The following is an 18644-nucleotide window of genomic DNA, read 5'->3' on the forward strand; positions in this document are numbered from 1 at the left end:
AAGGAAGAGTTGAGTCTGGGGTGCAGCCTTCTGCCTAGAAGCTCGTGGGTGGTGGTTTGGGGGTGGGGGTTGCCTCTGGGCAAACCTCCTTCACCTGGTGTTTTGATTCTTTTGAGCCTCGGATCCGCTGACCTTACTTGAATCCCCAGCTGGCTCTAAACGATTCCCCCAGGAGCTGCACCTGAGAAGCAGCAGAGCTCCCCAAGGGAAAATTGCTGAACTTTTACCAAGGAGGAAACCTGGGCCTGAAAAGACCTTCTCTGGCCTGTGTCCCAGGGCACCGCGGACTCTCCCTTTGGATGCACGTGTGTGGGCCTCTCCCGTGCCTCCTCCACAAGCTCCATGGCCAGAAACCATGCTTCCTTCCCCTTCCAGCTGGCTTGCCCGTCTCCTGCCGCCTCACGGTCCTGACTGTGTCCTCTCTCCTCACTGACTCAGCTCTTTCTAAAATGCATACGGGTCTGGCACCTGCCACACAGCACGAGGCACACTGCACCCTCGTGAGCTCTCCAGGCCAGCATGGAGGACGATACCAGCCCATAATTCCTTGAGAATGGCCAGAACCTTGGGAGAAGTGGGACGTGGGCAAAGAAACAGGAAGTCCAAGCAGCTCCGGACTGTGGATGTCAGACGCTGACGTCACCTTCCTCCAGGCCCCATCTGGGCTGCAAGTTCCCAGGGCCCAGCACATGGCCACTGCTTTTTTTGTGATCTGCCTCTTCAGGGCCACCTCGTCCTGGTGGAACCCCTACTAGCCCTTCCTTCTGCCCCTCCCCCTGGGGAGTCTCCTCGAAGCCCCAAAGCAGGGAGAGAGTCCCAGACAACTTCTGCTCTGGGTCCTGCGGCACAGACCCCCGTGGGCCTGGAAAACAGAAGTGATGGGCTGTTTCTTGGAGTGGAGGAAGGGAAGACAAGGCAAGAACAAAATGCAGATCAATACTTCAGTAAATGATCCTGCCACAGCAGTGAGATCACGGTGGCTGCTGAGAGGGCCTAGGAACCTGGGCTGAATCCAAGGGCCTGGTGTCTGGGAGGCAGGAGGCACTCACCAGCATGCCAGTGTTGGGTCCAGCCCAGAAGGGCCTTTATTCCAGGGTTCCTTACCTGGTGACATGCTTCTGCTGCTGTTAAGTCATTTCAGTCATGTCCAACTCTGTGCGACCCCATAGACGGCAGCCCACCAGGCTCCCCAATCCCTGGGATTCTCGCGGCAAGAACACTGGAGTGGGTTGCCATTTCCTCCTCTGCTGGTGACGTGAGGGATGTGTTTTCTTTGGTCCACAGAACTTCTTTGTGGGCTTCGCAGGTGGCTCAGATGGCAAAGAATCCGCCTGCAATGCAGAAGACCCAGGTTTGATCCCTGGGTCAGGAAGATCCCCCTGGAGAAGGGAGTAGCAACCCCCTCCAGTATTCTTGCCTAGAAAACTCCCTGGACAGAGGATCCTGGCGGGCTATATAATCCATGGGGTTGCAAAGAGTCGGACATGACCGAGCAACTTGCAGACACACACACACACACACACACACACACACACACACACACACTTCTTTGTAAAACGTAAAGACTGGCCTGAGAGATCAGTCCGGCGACAGCTCTGGGCTCTGTTCTTGCACGCCATGCCCATGGAGCTGGGGCTGAGTATTGTTGCCCCTGCGTCGGGGCACGGGCTCCTTGGTTTGCCAGTTCTTGCCACTCCTTATCACCCCAACTTCTTTATCATAACAGGGAAATATTCTTCTGTAAACTTCTAAACTGGCAAACAAAAGACAGATTTGCTTTTCTTTGAGCCAACCTGCCTCACTGACTCACATCACCAGCCTTGGCCTGTGGGCATTGGGTTTGCAACACCAACCCATCACTTCCAGTGAGCCCACTCCCTGAGCAGTCAGGCCTCTCTCTGAGCCCCCAGACTGCTTGTTCTCACCTCGTTTAACCCTTTGGCTCTGTCTCCAACTCCATGCCCTTATTCCTGTTCTCTGGCCCTGACACCATGTGTCTTTCTAGTTGGGACTCTTGACTTCTCTTCAAAAATGTGATTAGAGCTTCTCTCCCACTGGTGCTGGACACACTAGCTGATCCCTCCAACCATCCAGCCAGTGCACTCGACTGGGCTTCCCACGAGTCTCCAAGGAGGAAGTCCGCTGCTCATGGTCTTTCAGCTGTGAGTGACAATAACACACCTCCAGTTGACTTTCATGGGAGGAATTTCCTGACAACATATGTGGGACACATCTCTGCTGCAAGCAGGCACTAGGATGGCCCCTGTGAGCCCACATCTTGGTGGTCACTCCCTGCTATAGTCCTTTCCCTGCAGGTGTGGGCAGGACCGAGATTTGCCTCTAACTGGACTATGGCTTGTGTCTCAGATATGCTCTCCCAGGTCATTCATGCTGGGGGAAGCAAGCTGCCCTGTGTGACTGCTCTGTGGCGAGGTCCATGTGAGGTGGCAAGGAGCCGTAGGTCCAGCAGCACGTGAGGAACTGGATCCTGCCAGTAACCACGTGAGTGAGTGTGGGAGTGTGTCCCACCCAGGGGAGTCTTCAGCTGAGATTGCAGCCCCAGTCTCAGCTGCCAGCAATCTCATGGGAGAACCTTGAGTAGAGGACCCTACTGGATTGCCTTTGGATTACTAACCCAGGAACCATGAGATAACACGTGTTTGGGGTTTTTCAGATCGTGTGTGTGTGTGTGTGTTAGTCACTCAGTCATGTCCGACTCTTGTGACCTCATGGACTGTAGCCCACTGGACTCCTCTGTCCACGGCATTCTCCAGGCAAGAATACTGGAGTGAGTAGCCATTCCCTTCTCCAGGGGATGTTCCCGACCCAGGGATGAAACCAGAGTTTCCTGCATTGCAGGCTGATTCTTTACCATCTGAGCCACCAGGGAAACTCTTTTCAGATTTCCAAACTTTTCAGATCATAAAGTTTGGAAATAACTCATTATGTTATTGTTATTCATTGTTATTTGCTAAGTCATATCCGACTGTTTGGAACCCCACTGGCTGCAGCAAGCCAGGCTTCTCTGTCTTTTGCTATCTCCTGGAGCTTGCTCAAACTCATGTCCATTGAGTCAGTGATGCCATTCAACCATCTCACCCTCTGTTGACCCCTTCTCCTGTCCTCAATCTTTCCCAGCATCAGGGTCTTTTCCAATGAGTTGGCTCTTCACATCAGGTGGCCAGAGTGTTGGAGTTTCAACATCAGTCCTTCCAATGAATATTCAGGACTAATTTCCTTAGGATTGGCTGGTTTGAGTCTTTTATTAAGAGTCTTCTCCAGCACCACAGTTCGAAAGCATGAATTCTTCAGCTCTCAGCTTTCTTTATGTTCCAACTCTCACATCCATACATGACTGCTGGAAAAAACCATAGCTTTGACTATATGGATCTTTGTTGGCAAAGTGATGTCTCTGCTTTTTAACAGACTGTCTAGGTTTGTCATAGCTTTTCTTCTAAGGCGTAAGCGTCTATTAATTTCATGGCTGCAGGAAATAAACAGGCCTGTGGGCAGCTGGTTTCAGGCCTGGGTGAGCCACGTGGTGGTGTGAGGACACTGGGAATCAAGCTCTCTCCACCACTCTGTCTGTTCTGGTTTCTTCCTTCCCTGGAATTCTCTGCTCTGGGGGAAGCTCCAGCCTCACAGTCACACACCTTTCCAACTCCTTGGCCCCAACCATCATGGTGCTGGGAAGGTGCTAGGTGGGGTTGTCTGGGCTTGACCTCTCCTGCCGCTGAGCCCGAGGTCAGACCCAGATTAACAGAGGAGATATTTTACCAGAGGGAGATTGGGCTGTTGTTGTCAGAAGAACGCAGGCAAAAGTAACTGTAACCAACCAGGGGTTCGGTCCCCTCATGTTTGGGCTGAGAGACATGGCCCTAAAGAGAACAAGGTCCTTCTGCTGGAAGTGGCTTAGCAAGGCTCCGGGCTCTCCTGGTGGCTAAGATGGTAAAGAGTCTGCCTGCAATGCAGGAAAGCCCAGTTCCACCCCTGGAGAAGGGAATGGCCACCCACTCCAGTATTCTTGCCTGGAGAACTCCATGAACAAGGAGCCTGGCGGGCTACAGACCATGGGGCTGGCAAAGACTGGACACGACTGAGTGATCTGCACGTGTCTTGGGCTTTGTGGAGCTGGAGGGTCCCCCTCCCATGGGGGCTCTGCATCCTTCCTTGATCGAGTGATGGTCAGTGGCCCTTGTGGTCCAAACTGGGGTGGCACTCTTAAGCCCAATGGGGTCCAAACTCAAGCACCAAATTAGATCCATCCCTGAAGTTCCCTTCCTTCTCATTCCACCCAAAGTTCCTTCCCTAGAAAGGAGAGTCTTTGTCTTGCTTCCTCCTCCAGAGCTGTGGCTTCTCAAGGTTTTCTGGAGGCAGTGATCTCCTGGTAGTGTTTTGGGCTGACCTGCTTGGATGAGATACAGATGCCATGTCCCCTTCCTTTACCCCTTCTGTGTCACTTGGGGTGGGCAAGACTGTGCTGCAGAAGCAAACCAGCTCCATGTCCCAGCAGCTTACAACAACACAGCTTGATTTCTTGCTCACACTGGTGTCTTCAGTGTGAATTGGCATCGGACCCTGGTCTCATTTTCACTCAGGACCTGGGCGACAGAGCAGCCTGGTCGCTGTTTCCCATGCCAGCCAGGAGAGATCTCCGAAGGCTCTCATGTGGGCAATAAAGTGCTCAGACCAGGAAGAGACACACATCACTTTTGATCGCAACTAATTGGCCGGAGGTAGTCACATGCTTTCCCAGTCACAGGGAGGGCAGTAGGGTGCCTCTCTTCCCCTTTCCCAGCATCCTCTGGGGCTGTCCATCTCTGGGGAATGTCCAGTAGGTCCCAGCCACCAGATCTCTCATTCCTATCTGTGACTGACTTCATTAGGACTCACTGAATGCTGTTAAAACAAGTATTCTCATCTCTCAGGAGCAATTGGCTCTGTGCTTAGGACGTGGGAACAGGTCCACCGTCTTGTAAATCATTGACTTGGGTAACTCACGGGATGCCTGGCAATGACGGGTTTTCCCTGGCCTTGACTCATTCTTCCTTCTTCTGCAACATGCTGGCTTACTAACAGTGCCCTATAAATACAGCCCAAATCCATTCTACTTATACACACAAAGAGAAATATGTGACTATGCTTGTTGGATTTGTTTATGCAAGAGAAGAGGCAAAATGTATGTTTTCAGGTCTACCAAGGAATGCATAGCTCTACTTCATGGACAGGTTTGCCTAGAGGGAACCGCTTGGATGGTAGGAGTATGTGGTGAGAGCAGAAACCGGAATGCCTACTGACTGCAGACAGAAAAGGGGTGAGTGCAGCTTGTGAGACCTGATTCTGAGACGATACGGTGTGTGTTTTATTTGGAGAGGGAGTTTAGGGAAGTGGATGGAATATAGACATTCGGCTTTAGACTTCTGAGCTGTGTGACCTGGGGCAAGTTACTTGACCTCTCTGAGCCTCAGTTTCTTGCCTTTCTGGGTAACTGTGAAAACTGAGTAGGAGAGTGAATGCCAATGCCATGAGGCATACTGGCCTGCGATACTGCCAGTCTGGTGGTCAGCCTTGGCTAGCAGGCATGTGTCATGGTACAAATGGAATGCGGTTGCTCCCGGTGGCTTCCTGCCCATGGCTCCTGCGGGAATTACCCCAGTGGTCCTGTTCCTTATGTGGCTCCTTCACTGTATGTGCTGCAGAGTTTTCCCCTCCCTTGTGTTGTTTTCTGCAAATAGCTTCTATCAAGGGGGAAACACAGGGTTCCTTTCCTCTTCTTTGGGCTTGTAGCCATATTGGGAGTTCTGTCTTCCCTGTCCCAGATCCTGCCAGAGTGTGAACTCTTTGGGGTAACCGAGGCCCACTGCATTGGCCTCCTGGCCAGAGCTTGCACAGAGCAGGTGCCAAGTAGGATGCAGGGACCTTGGAGGTGGGGGTGGGGGGCTGAATGGACCCTTTGAGGCTTTGAGGCCTCAGAGTTTTGTTCCTGTGTCTCACCCAAAATGATGCAGTGACTTTGTGTGGAAGCTCAGGCAGGTCTGTGTGGCCAGGGAGCTTTTCTACCACTCTGGAGAATGGAGCCACATGGGAGGGAATTCTTGAGAGGCCACTTGGGCCAGGTCCCCAGTCTACGGAGTCTGCTCAACTCCCATCTGGGCCACCAGATACCAATCTGTCTCTGTTGTCTCTCCTGCCCCTGCAGTCTATGAGTCTCATTGAGATTGGGAACCCCTCTCAGAGTCTGGAGAATGTTTGCCGCTGGGCCTACCTCCAGCAGAAGCCAGACACTGATCACGACGAGTACCACGATCACGCCATATTCCTCACACGGCAGGACTTCGGGCCCTCGGGCATGCAAGGTGAGCCTCGGGCCTGCGGGGACACAGAAAGGAGGGGGGCTGCACGTGAGTGCCTGACCCTGCCAGGGCCCCTGACAGCCTTGGCCTGGGATGAGAGGGGTGTCTGGGCAAGGGGGTAAGTGCTGAGAAGGGTGTCGGGGTTGAGGGTAAGTGCTAGTCTCCTCCTGGCTCTTCAAAACTACCAGGAACTCTGACATGTCCCCCAGGAAACTGCATCTCTCCGGGGACAGGGAAGATCAAAGGGAGTGAAATAGGCAGAGTCTGGGGCTGGCAGCCCGGGGACCAGACAAGCCCTGAGGCTGGGTTTCAGTTGTTTGCTTCCTCCGTGCGTGCTTGCTAAGCCACTTTAGTTGTGTCCCACTCTTTTGCAACCCCATGGACTGTAGCCCACCCAGCTCCTCTGTCTATGGGATTCTCCAGGCAAGACTACTGGAGGAGTTACGGTGCCCTCCTCCAGGGATTCTTCCCTACTCAGGGATTGAACCCGCATCTCTTATGTCTCCTTCATTGGCAAGTGGGTTCTTTACCACTAGTGCCACCTGGGAAGCCCTTGCTTCCTCCACCTTTTGTAAAACAAATTTGAATAAATTTTCAATCTTTAAAAGATAAGGGACTTTACTTAAAAATTCAAGCTATGTAAGACTGAAAGATCTAAAAGAAAAACTGACAAGTCTACAATCATAGTTGAAGGTCTCACACAGTGACTGTTAAATAAAATAAGTGAAATAAGACAGTCAGAGAAGAATATATACTCATGACTCCACTTATTTTAGGGTTGGAAGTGGGCAAAACTGATCCGTGGTGTTCACAGTCAGGAGAGTGGGCAGGAGGGAGGGAGTTGCTGTTGGAACCGAGAAGAGGCTTCTGCAGTGTGGAGACAGTTTTATTTCTTGGTCAGCGGGATGGCCACACAGGTGTGATCACTTTGCCTCCTGGTTGGTGTTGGTGCCTCTCCACCATGAGGGGTTGCTCGCTCCCCTTCAAGCCCGTCTGTGTGGCCAGCTGACAGAGCCCTCTGTCCCCCTTTGTCCGGGTGAGAGCTCTAACAGGGAGCAGAACTGTTCTGTGGGAGAGAAACCAACACAACCTTTATATTAAGTGACTTCATTCTTCATTTAAAAATGTGAAAGGACAGCCAAGAATTACCAGATATTAAAAAAAAAAAAGGAAAGGATGAAAAAGATGGACCGACATGTAAAATAAAATTAAAAAGCTAACTCCAGAGGAAACAGATAATTTGGAGAAGGGAAAAGTACATTTTTATAAAGTCATATCTCCAAAATGTTTGAGGAAATATATCTGTAAACTCAGACCAGGCTACAAAGAAGAATCAGAGAAAAAAAAGGGTTTTCATTAAAGATTTGATGGTGTTGACTAAAAAATTAAATGTCTGACCTGAAAGTTGTGTGTGTGTTTTAATTCATCAGAAATGTTTAGCACTTCAGTCCTGGGGGACAGCATCGCAAGTAACCCTGAGAGAACTGAGCTGCTCTTAAGAGGCGAGGGGGGCTAGGATATGTAGGAGTTTTGCAACAAAGGGCAGCTAATAAGAACAAAGCTTACTGTTAATTGAAGAAAACGGAAATCTCAAGATAAGGAATTAAGTGCTTTTCTATGTGTGGGAAGATGCGGGAGTCTGGGCTCACTGAAATCATTCCTTTGATATGCGTCTCAGCCATCTGGGGCCAGTATCCAGTGTTTTCACATCCTGAGTTTCCTCGGGGCTCACCAGCTCACCATCCATGGTGGCTGCAACTGCTGATGCTGTGACATCCTTTCTTTACTGATATGGGGAGAAATATTCCATTTCTCAGTGGGTGAAATGGAAAATTCAAAAGCTGAGATAAAAAGTCAAGGGCACCCAAAAGGATCAAAATATGAGAGAAAAATTGATGTAGAGGCTTAATCCAGGAAGAACACTGTCTATCTAAAAGGATTTCTGGAAAGAAAATAATAGCAAAATAAACTAAGAATGGAGGATATAAAGAAAAAATATAGATACATTTTCAAATCTTCAAATGCTAAATGTTTATGTAATGCTAGTGTGGGTGAATGAGAAATACAGACTGAGGCACATATTCATATGCAGGCTTTGCATACAAAGGACAAAGAGAAGACCACAAAGGTTGGCCCTGGCGCTGATTCAAGAACAAGCATCTCAAAATCTGCAGAGCAAAAAAATACTTTAAGACACATATTTTCCTGTTTATTAGAAGGGAAATAGACAATGGTTGGGTATACTGCTTTTAGACAGTTCTGAAACCAGCACTCCCCGGTCACGCTTCTTCCTTTCTGTATTTTTCTCTTGGAGCACATTGCCTAGGACCTCTCTGTGGGGTCTCAGATGAGTGAGGCTCAGTGGGGGGACAGTCCGGGTTTCTAATTTTCTGGGTCTTGCTGACTTAAAAAAGTACATGACCTGAGAGTTGTGAGTTAAGTTTTATTTGGGGCAAAACGAGGCCTATAGCCTGGGAGACAGCATTTCAGATAGCTCTGAGAAACTGCTCCAAAGAAGTAGTGGGGAAGGTCAGTACACTTGTGATTTTAGTGAAGAGGGAACACATGCAATCAAGTACGTATTTTTTTGCAGAAGGTTTCTGCTGGTCTCTTGAGAATTCCTGTTAGTCATGAGGAGCAGACATCACCATAAAGGAATTTAGTGCTTTTCAAGTTACAAGGAGATTCAAGAATTGAGCTCATAAAATTGGCCCCTGAACATAAGTATCTGAAGACCTGTCCCGCCAGTTTTTCCCAGAGCACAGAGCGCCTCATCCCTGATCTCCACCCTGAACCCCTTTCAGGGGGTGTTGAAGGTCAGCAGGTACAGCGGCACCTGATTTAACCATGGGCAGATGGCAAGTGCCCATGGCGATGCTGATTTGTGGCTGACAGCCTCCAGGATGCCCAGGTCTTTAAACAGAGGCCTTGCCTGGCACACACGCTCTGCACACACTTCTGTATCTCACCCAGTGGCAAGTGGCGAGGCCCCACTGTCTGGATTTCCTACATGTTGGGTGGGATCATCGTGCCCTCCCGTCACTCTGCCTCTCCCCGTGGGCGGGAACGTGGTCCTTCCCTGGGGGCATCTTAAGACTCCCTGTGATCAGGATCAGCCCAGTCAGGGGGGATCATCCTTCTGCAGACCAGTCACATCACAGGGTGGCCTTCCCACCTGCCTGCTCAGGCGGTTCAGGCTCCTGCCTCCTCCCTGCCCTGTCTCCTTGTGAGACTCCATTCCCAACTTCTTCCTTGGCCCACACGCTGTAACTGGGCAGGCAAAACCCACTGTGTGTCCTCACTGTGACCTGTTAATTCAGTGGCTCTTCAGGAGCCCTTGGTGGGTTGAGCAGTGGCTGGAGGGTCTGTGGCTTCTCACATCAGAGGTTAGTCTGCTGCAGCTGCCCTCCCCTCTCTGATCCCCATTCTCCACCTCTGGGGGTGCCTTGCCCAGGACAGACCCCTGTACCCCTCAGCAGGAATGTGGTTCAGAATCTCCCCAGTCAGAGCGCAGGGTTCCCAGGCCAAGGGCTCCAGGAGCCTCATCACCTGTGGTCTGCGTGCCAGTCTACATAGTCGGTCTCCTCTGCACAGCTCAGCAGGCAGCACAGCACTGCCCTGAACAGCCTGGGACCACCCTCCCTGCAGCCATCTGTGCACTGTGGAAAAGGGGCCAGCTGAGGTCTCAGAGGCCCCAGGGAGGCCCCGAGGGAGCGGGCTCAGGGTGTGGGGCCAGGCACCAGGGCCAGAGTGCCTACAGCCCAGGAAGCAACCTGCAGCCTCGGGGATCAAAAGGCCACTCAGCCAAGAGGGGGAGGAAAGTGGAAGGTGCCCTGAAAGAGAACAATGGGCAGGAGGCTACCAAGGTGGCAGAAAGTCTTGGCAGATAAGACCTGGACACGGGAAACTGAGCTGGCTGCAGGGTGGCTGCTGATGGGCAGGGCTGAGGCCCGCTCCCCTAGGGGAGGGGAAAGCTGGTCTCGAGCTGTGCCAGCCTTGAGGGCAGTTGGCTGTGCTCGTTTGCTCTGGTGATGCCAGGACATGTTGGGGTCTGGGCCCCTCCACGTGGGGAGGGCTCTGAGTCCCCTTTGTCTCTCCCAGGCTATGCTCCTGTCACTGGGATGTGCCACCCCGTCCGCAGCTGCACGCTGAACCACGAGGACGGCTTCTCCTCCGCATTCGTGGTGGCCCACGAGACTGGCCATGTGTAAGTGGCCTCAGCAGGCCCCGCTGTCTGAGGCAGGTCGGGGTTCAAGGGGCCCCGCTTATCCTCTGTGCCCTGAGAGGGACACACCCTGGATGACAAGCCCCTCGGATATGATGTCCTGACCCCGTGCTGCACTGGGCAGGCGGCAGGCCCGCTTTCCACCGAGGGCCAGGCAGCAGCCGGGGCTGCCCACTCATTATGCCATCGAAGCAGTTGGGCAGGAGGGTCTTCTCATCCAATTCTGTAGATGAGGGTGCAAGGGAGCCTCCCCCAGGAACAGAGAGCTGGAGCTCGGGTGTGCATGCTGCTGGTGTGTAGGGAGGGCAGTGGCTGCCTCCACCTCCGCTGCTTTCTCATGCCGCAGCGCTCTGCCTTGGGGACAGGACCCCGCAGGGCGTCCCCAGGACGTCCTCAGAGAGCCCCAGCTCTAAAATCCAGCTGGGAGAAATCGGATACCACCTGGCTCAGGGCTGACCAGGCCAGCTAAGGGCGAGGGGAGTCAGCTCAGGGAGGTCGGGGTCCCCTCCCGGCGTCTGGAGGGGGTGGGGCTGACAGGTGAGGGTCCAGTGAGGCTGTCTTGGCTCCTCTCACAGGCTGGGCATGGAGCATGATGGGCAGGGCAACCGCTGCGGTGACGAGGTGCGGCTGGGCAGCATCATGGCGCCCCTGGTGCAGGCAGCCTTCCATCGCTTCCACTGGTCCCGCTGCAGCCAGCAGGAGCTGAGCCGCTACCTGCAGTGAGTACCACCCTGTCCCCTGAGGAGGAACCTGAGTGCTGGACTCAGCTCTAGGAGGGCGCCTCTAGCCCCAAGTGCAAAGCAGGGCAGAGGGGGACAGCAGTGGGGGGATCCCATTGTTGGGGGCTAAGTTTTGGATGGAAAGTGGTTACAGACACTGCACCTTTAATGGATGCCTAGGGCCCAGGCAAGCCAGATCCTGCCTAACCATGCCAGGAAAAGAGGTGCAACAGGAAACCATAGTAACACAGCCTTAGGGCTGGGTGTGCAAGCCGCCCCACCACCAGGGCTCCATGGGGGGCCTCAGCCGCCGCCTGGTCTGGACAGCCCGGTCCTGCTGAAGGCAGCTCGTGGTGCCCCGTGTCCTCTCACAGCTCCTATGACTGCCTGCGGGATGACCCCTTCACCCACGACTGGCCGGCGCTGCCCCAGCTCCCCGGGCTGCACTACTCCATGAACGAGCAGTGCCGTTTCGACTTTGGCCTTGGTTACATGATGTGTACCGCGGTGAGTGTCGGAGCCCAGGACACCTGCAAGGGCTGAGCGGGAGCTTAGCCCAGACCTGCCTGGTCTCCTGGGAGGTGGCTGGTGTCGGGGTGGCTCCCCGGGACGGGGTGGAGCAGCCCTCCAAACATCAGGTTCTCCCCACACCTACTGCTGTATATCCAGTGGGTGCCCCGTGCCCTCCTGGCTGGTCCAGACGTGGCTTCGGGAGGGATTCAGGCAGTGGAGTGTTCAGCCGGGGGATAGCGGGTGCCCATGGGACGCCTGCTTGGGCCAAAGGAATGCCAACCAGCCTTCATGCCAAGCACACTGGTGCCCAGCCGGCTCCACAAGAGGTCCAGGCTCCAAGAAAGGTGTAGCCACCAAGGTCTGCAGGCTCGGGAGGCCCAGCAGCCCCCAGGGACGTAAGGCGCTGTCCCTGCGTCATGTACAGTCATGAAGCATGAAGTACGCCCGAAATCCTCACAGCACCAGAACCACACAGAGCTCAGGGCAACACGCAGGCCTGTCCTGGGCAGCTGTGCGCGAGAGCCTGGGGTGACGGGCAACCCTGGAGGGCCCCTGCAGTGGGAGGCAGCCTGCCAGCTACCGCTGCTCTCTTCCAGTTCCGGACCTTCGACCCGTGCAAACAGCTGTGGTGCAGCCACCCTGACAACCCCTACTTTTGCAAGACAAAGAAGGGGCCACCCCTGGATGGGACCATGTGTGCGCCTGGCAAGGTGAGTCAGGGCAGAGGGCAGACACGGACGCGCACAGCTCTACAGGGCAGGTCCTGCAGGGCCTTGGAGTAGGGCCGGGGTCATCTCAGGGGACCCCTGCCTCTCTCCTAGTAACCCCACTCTCCACTCTCCAGAGCTCCTGCCCTCTGAACCTCTTATACACTCTTTCTTCTGTCAGAGGGAACCTGATGTCTCAGAGCTCCTCACTGTGCTTCAAGCCCATTGTGGGAATCCTCTCCTCTAAGGACCAGTTTTCGGGTTCCGGAAGCCTTCCATACCCCCTGCACACTGTGGGTGCCTGCATCACCTCACCCTGACACCAACATTGGCCAACATTCTGGTGGCCCTGGGATCCTCAGGCCCAGAATCAGGCTTGGCCTTTTTACCCTCTAGCACACTGCTGTTTGGTCCCTGGTGGGCACACTTGTCCCTAGAGGTAGCTGGATGGCCACTTACCAGTGCCTGCCTGCTACCCCAGGCCCACTTTCCACTTTCAATGGAAGCAGCAAGACAAAGGGCTTCTCCTACCAGCCCAAATTCTGGGCCTGATTTTCATTTTTGTCGTTCAGTTGCTGAGTCATCTACTCTTTGTGACCCCATGGACTGCAACACACCAGGCTTCCCTGTCCTTCACTGTCTCCCTGAGTTTGTTCATGTCCATTGAGTTGATGATGCCATCCAACCATCTCATCCTCTGTCATCCCCTTTTCCTCCTGCCTTCAATCTTTCCCAGCATCAGAGTGCTTTCTAGTGAGTTGGCTCTTTGCATCAGGTGGTCAAAGTGTTGGAGCTTCAGTTTCAACATCAGTCCTTCCAATGAATATTCAGGGTTGATTTCCTTTAGGATGGACTGGTTGGATCTCCTTGCAGTCCAAGGGACTCTCAAGAGTCTTCTCCAAAACCACAGTTCAAAAGCATCAATTCTTCAGCGCTCAGCTTTCTTTATAGTCCAGCTCTCATGTCCACATGTGTCACTGGAAAAACCATAGCTTTGACTAGATGGACCTTTGTCAGCAAAGCGATGTCTCTGCTTTGTCTCTGTTGATGTCTCAGAGGTCTCTGACAAACTGTCGAGATTGGTCATAGCTTTTCTTCCAAGAAGCAAGCGTCTTTTAATTTTACGGCTGCACTCACCATCTACAGTGGTTTTGGAGCTCAAGAAAATAAAATTGTCACTGTTTCCACTTTGTCTCCTTCTGTTTGACATGAAGGGACAGGACCGGATGCCAGATCTTGGTTTTTCACACTCCCACTCCTTATGCAGACGAGCCCATGAGAGCTCAGCCCAGGGAACACAGCAGACACAGCAGGATCCTGTGAGGTCCAGGAGAGGGCTCCAGTGTCCCCCAGTGTTAGGCCTAGAAAGACACCCAAACCACCTGGGCCTGAGGTTTCTGCACCGCAGGTTTTAAATTCTGCTTTATTTTAGTCCCTGGCAGAGCTTGTTAGAGATATGGATTTCCAGGTCCATCCTGAAGATTTTGATTTGGGATAAGCTTTGAGAATTATTTTGTTTGGTTCTTTATTTGTAAGATTATGTTAAAATCCAACATAATATAAAATTCATCAATTAAATCACTCTCGGTGGCTTTTAGGACTTTCACAGTGTTGTGCAACCATCACCACTCTAGTTTCCAGAACTTCTCATCACCCCAGAAAGAAACCTCACGAACCAGTGACTCCTCGTTATTGTCCTCTCTCCAGGTCCTGGAAACTACTAACCTGCTTTCTCTGTCTCTGGATTTGCCTATTTTGGAGTTTCCTATAAGTGGAATGACATAGTATGTGCCTTTTGTGTCTGACTTTTTGCACTTAGCATCCTAACTTCAAAGATCATCTGTGCTGTTGCAGATATCAGGGCTTCGTTTCTTTTTTTAATGGCCAAATAGCATTCCATTATATGGATATACCACATTTGTTTACCATTTGGTGGGCATGTGGGCTTTTTCTACCTTTTGGTATCTGTGAATAGTCCTGCTAATGAACATTCATGTGTATGTTTTTGTTAGAACACTTGGGAATTGGTGTTTTTAAGAGGCATTCAGATGATTTAGCTGTGCCCGTAGACTAGACGTTGCAAATGGGATGTTGTGCCAGAACGGACCTCATAGCCTTCTTCTCCAAGGGACCTCGATGGAGAAGACAGGGGCTCCAAAACTTTTGCCATAACCCCAATGGGGAACTCAGTAAATGCTGAGCTGGAGAATGAGACTAGCTTGGCATGGACCCCTATCCCAATCTGCCCCTCAGGTCCAACCCTGGCCTGGAGAGAAGGGGTGGGGGCAGACACTGTGTGGTGTGCTCGTCCGGGGTGGAGGGGCAGTGGTAGGCCTTCCCACAGGAATCCTGGCCACTGCCAAAGGTGGGCCAGGGAGTGCTTGAGCACCAGCTTACTGGCCCATTTCCCCTTGGCGGGATGGAGAGGAAGGGGGAAGGTGTGGCCAAAGCACTCTTTCACACGGAAAGTGCTGACCCAGTGATGACTCTTCACTGTTTTTGCCGGTAGGACCCTCAGTTTATTTAGCCCAGTCGTGCTGATTGAGGGGGTGCTCGGGCTTTGCTCAGCCTGCCCCGGTTCACGAGGAGCACAGGGAGAAAGCTGAGCTGGATCAGGGATTCCTGGTGTGTGTGGGGTTGGTGCAGGGGCAGAGCGGAGGAGGGGCACCTCCCAGGGCTCCATCAGAATCCTCTGCCCTTGTGAGTTTGTATGTTTTAGTGTCTTACTTATGGCAGTGTAATCTTGTATCTGGAAAGCGGTCATCCTTTATCTCTTCCTTTCCTCTAAGAATAGCCACCAGGCCCAGGAGAGAAGGTAGTGAGAAGGGAGCAGGGTAACGACTAGGCAGGCTGGAGAAATAGCAGGTTGTCTGGGGAATCAGGGCTGTGCCAGGCACAGCTGTCCCTTTCTGTCCCTTGCTGCCCCCACCCCAGACGCTGGGCAGGAGGTCACACGGCACTCAGGCTCTTCCTGGTCTCCTCACTGTCCACAGTGGGTCATCCCAAGCAAATCTTCCTCTCCTGCACCTGCCATTTCCCAGAGACAGAACCACGTATCTTTATTCCATCCACAGACAGGACCTGGAAAGAGGGATTAAACCTACAGCTGAGCCACCTGCATCCTTTGCCCCCAGTTTCATGACTTGTTCCTTGTCTGCCTGGGTTGCACACTGTGGAGTGGATGGGAAGGTGAGGTCAGGTGGAGAGGATGGGCAGTGAGCAATGAGGGCCTGTGGGCATGTAGCTTTCTTACAGAATCAGGAGTTCTGAGCAGGCACGTTTGGCTGAGAGGGGAGAGCTGAGCTTGTTGTTCTTGGAAGAGATGTGTGCAGTGGGCCTGGGGGTTAGGCTGGTTAGTCACCTCGGCTTCACATCCATCCACCCATCCATCCATCCATATGTCAGGCTTTCTCTTCCACCGGGTGTCACTGTCTCTGATGGTTGGCCATCAATGTGACAAGGCAGCAATGATATGATGGTGAGCAAGGGGATGGGGAGGGGCCTGGAGGAAGCACAGAGAGGCTTTCAGTGGAGTTCAGCCAAAGCCCAAAGACTGGGGAGAAGTGGGACCAGTGCTCCAAGTGGGGGGATCTCCTTGGGTGGGAGCATGGGGAAGATGGCTGGGGAGGGTGGTTGAGAGGAGCACGGTATTTTAAAATGTAATGTACTAAGGGAAAAGTTGAAGCGTGCTAAGGCCAACAAATCAAGAGAGTTGTCATTGAAAAGACAGTTCCTCAAAAATCCCAAGGAAGTAGGGGGAGGAGTGGTTAGCCTCACAGGGGAGCTCCAGGATCAGTTAGAGAGCAGGGCAGGGGGTGGGGGCAGGAACTGCGTTTGGACAGAAAGAAATGCCAAAGCAAGGTGAGCAGGATTAGGGTCGGCTGGTGGGAATCATTTCAGTGGGCTTTGGGGCATCGGGGTGCTCCTAGTACCTGACTGGGCTTGGAGTGATTAGGATGGGAGATGGTGGCCTGGAATTTAGGAGCGCTGATGAAGGAGGAGGCTGTCGGGGAGAAGGGGGTATGTGTGCTCTGGATTGATTAGTTTGCACTTGAAGATTACCCTTGTGGATGAGTTGATTACTATCTCTAGGAGCTGGTTAACCCTAGGAGGGGGAGTCCCTCCAGGGTCAGCAAGACCCAGATGTCAAAGCATCAGAATCCAGAAAACAAAAGACATAGTTGACACTTATGGCTCCCCAAGAGACTAGAATGATGGCGGGAGAGAGGCAGGGACTGTTTGAACTGATGATGACTCTTCCTGAGCGTGAGTCATGTCCTGCCCTGTCCAGGGTGCTAGAGACTTGGCTCGGATCTGCTCTCAGACAGGAGCTTCCTGTGGCCACACAGGGATGCCTTTCATCCCCTGGAGGCAAGGTTAGGCCAGGCACAGAGGGTCCCCCCAGGTGCCTCTACTCTGCAGGCTGGGTTAGTGGGCTCGCCTTGCCCTCCTTGCCCGAGCCAGGGTGCAGATCCAACTGGGTGAAGATGGCTCCTGCATCCGAGTGTCCTGGCAGAAAAGAGTCCTTCATGTCTCACTTTCACCTGCAGTGTCTTGGGAACAACACTCACCCTACGTTTTCATGAATTCAGAAGCACTGTTTCAGAAACATGTGCCACAGTGCTTATGCAAGTGCAGAGGCCCTGTGATGCCCAGGTTTTGCCGCACAGTCGAGGACTGGCAGGCAGGCATAGCGGTAGGGATCGCCCAGGGTCTGGGCGTGGGAGTTTAAGCCCTCCCTCCCTCCCCATTGTGTGACCTTGAGCCATCCTGTCCCCCCTCGGGCGAGTCACCTAAGTGTCCGACTCAATTATCTTCACATCCCAGGCTCCTGGCACATGGCACCAGCTCAGGACATGCTGGTGGGTGGAGAACGGAAACCCAGGACCACAGTGGTTCAGAAATGCTAAATGCGCACTTCCTGAAAAGAACAGTCTGCCTTTCAGGCTTTCAGACCAAGCTGGCAGTGTTCCTGGCCCTGCGAAAGTGCACCGGTGCTGTCCATGGTGCTTATCCTGAGAGGCAGGTCAGCTTTGTTCATGGGTGTGTGTGGCTCCAATTCACTCATGACATGTGACTTTGTGCTTTTAAAGGTTTAAGCCCCTCTACTGGATGAAATATTTATAAGCATTTAAACATATGTATAGAACACTTTAATAATATTAAACGTGTTTCTTTCATAATAACACTGAGGCATCAGAGTTTAAAACTGTTCATTCCGTTTGCTTGTACTCTTTCAAGTGCTCACAGTCATCCAGGAAGAAATAAACCAAAATATTAGAGGGACAGCTTCTAGGTTGTGGAATTCAGGATGATTTTCCTGTCTTCCTGCCCTGTTTTCATATTTCCTATAATGTGTATGTGTTGCCTGTCTGCACTTGGACCCAAGTCTGTGGAGGAGCTGGTCCATCACACCATGGGCCTGTGGCATGTCCTGAGTTGCCCCATGCCCAGCTCCCCATTTACAAACTGAAGACCAGTTAGTCCAATGGGGACAGGGGGACCACCGCGTGGCCTCCTCCATTCCCCAGGTCCTTGGTCCCTGTGGCCACCAGTGATTTAGAGGCTGGGCCCCATCACAACTTCAGAGGTGCCAGGACCCTTCCCACCCTCGTTGTCTTAGTCAGGTGGGGCAGATATACCTGAGACTAGGGTGACTTATGGAGAAGGCAATGGCACCCCACTCCAGTACTCTTGCCTGGAAAATCCCATGGACAGAGGAGCCTGGTAGGCTGCGATCCATGGGGTTTCGAAGACTTGGACACAACTGAGCGACTTCACTTTCACTTTTCACTTTCATGCATTGGAGAAGGAAATGGCAACCCACTCCAGTGTTCTTGCCTGGAGAATCCCAGGGACGGGGGAGCCTGGTGGGCTGCCGTCTATGGGGTCGCACAGAGTCGGACACGACTGAAGCGACTTAGCAGCAGGGTGACTTAAACAGCAGGTCTGGAGGCTAGAAGTCTGAGAGCAGGGTGTCAGCATGGTCTTACGTTTTCACTGACTATAATCAGTTAGGGCCACTCCTGCTTTTACTCCTGCTTCCCCTTTGATACACCTCTCCTGTTGGCTGACATTAAAGCAGCCACAGGTGTTTTGTGGCTTTGGCAAAGGGGAAATTGGATTT

At 52.7% G+C, this 18644-nt stretch overlaps 1 protein-coding gene across 1 annotated transcript in view; it reads left to right on the plus strand.

Moving 5' to 3' along the window:
- ADAMTS2 (ADAM metallopeptidase with thrombospondin type 1 motif, 2) overlaps nt 1–18644 on the plus strand; it is a gene marked incomplete at its 5' end in the record, with an annotated part of 244363 nt that overhangs the window by 184338 nt on the left and 41381 nt on the right. The window contains 5 exons of the mRNA XM_010831012.1: nt 6200–6356; nt 10455–10560; nt 11154–11297; nt 11672–11804; nt 12407–12520. Of these exons, the coding sequence (XP_010829314.1) occupies nt 6200–6356; nt 10455–10560; nt 11154–11297; nt 11672–11804; nt 12407–12520 (654 nt within the window). The remainder of the gene's footprint in view (nt 1–6199; nt 6357–10454; nt 10561–11153; nt 11298–11671; nt 11805–12406; nt 12521–18644) is intronic.

Source organism: Bison bison, unplaced genomic scaffold (assembly GCF_000754665.1).
Source record: "Bison bison bison isolate TAMUID 2011002044 unplaced genomic scaffold, Bison_UMD1.0 scf7180017864519, whole genome shotgun sequence".
NCBI classification, from domain to species: Eukaryota; Metazoa; Chordata; class Mammalia; order Artiodactyla; family Bovidae; genus Bison; species Bison bison.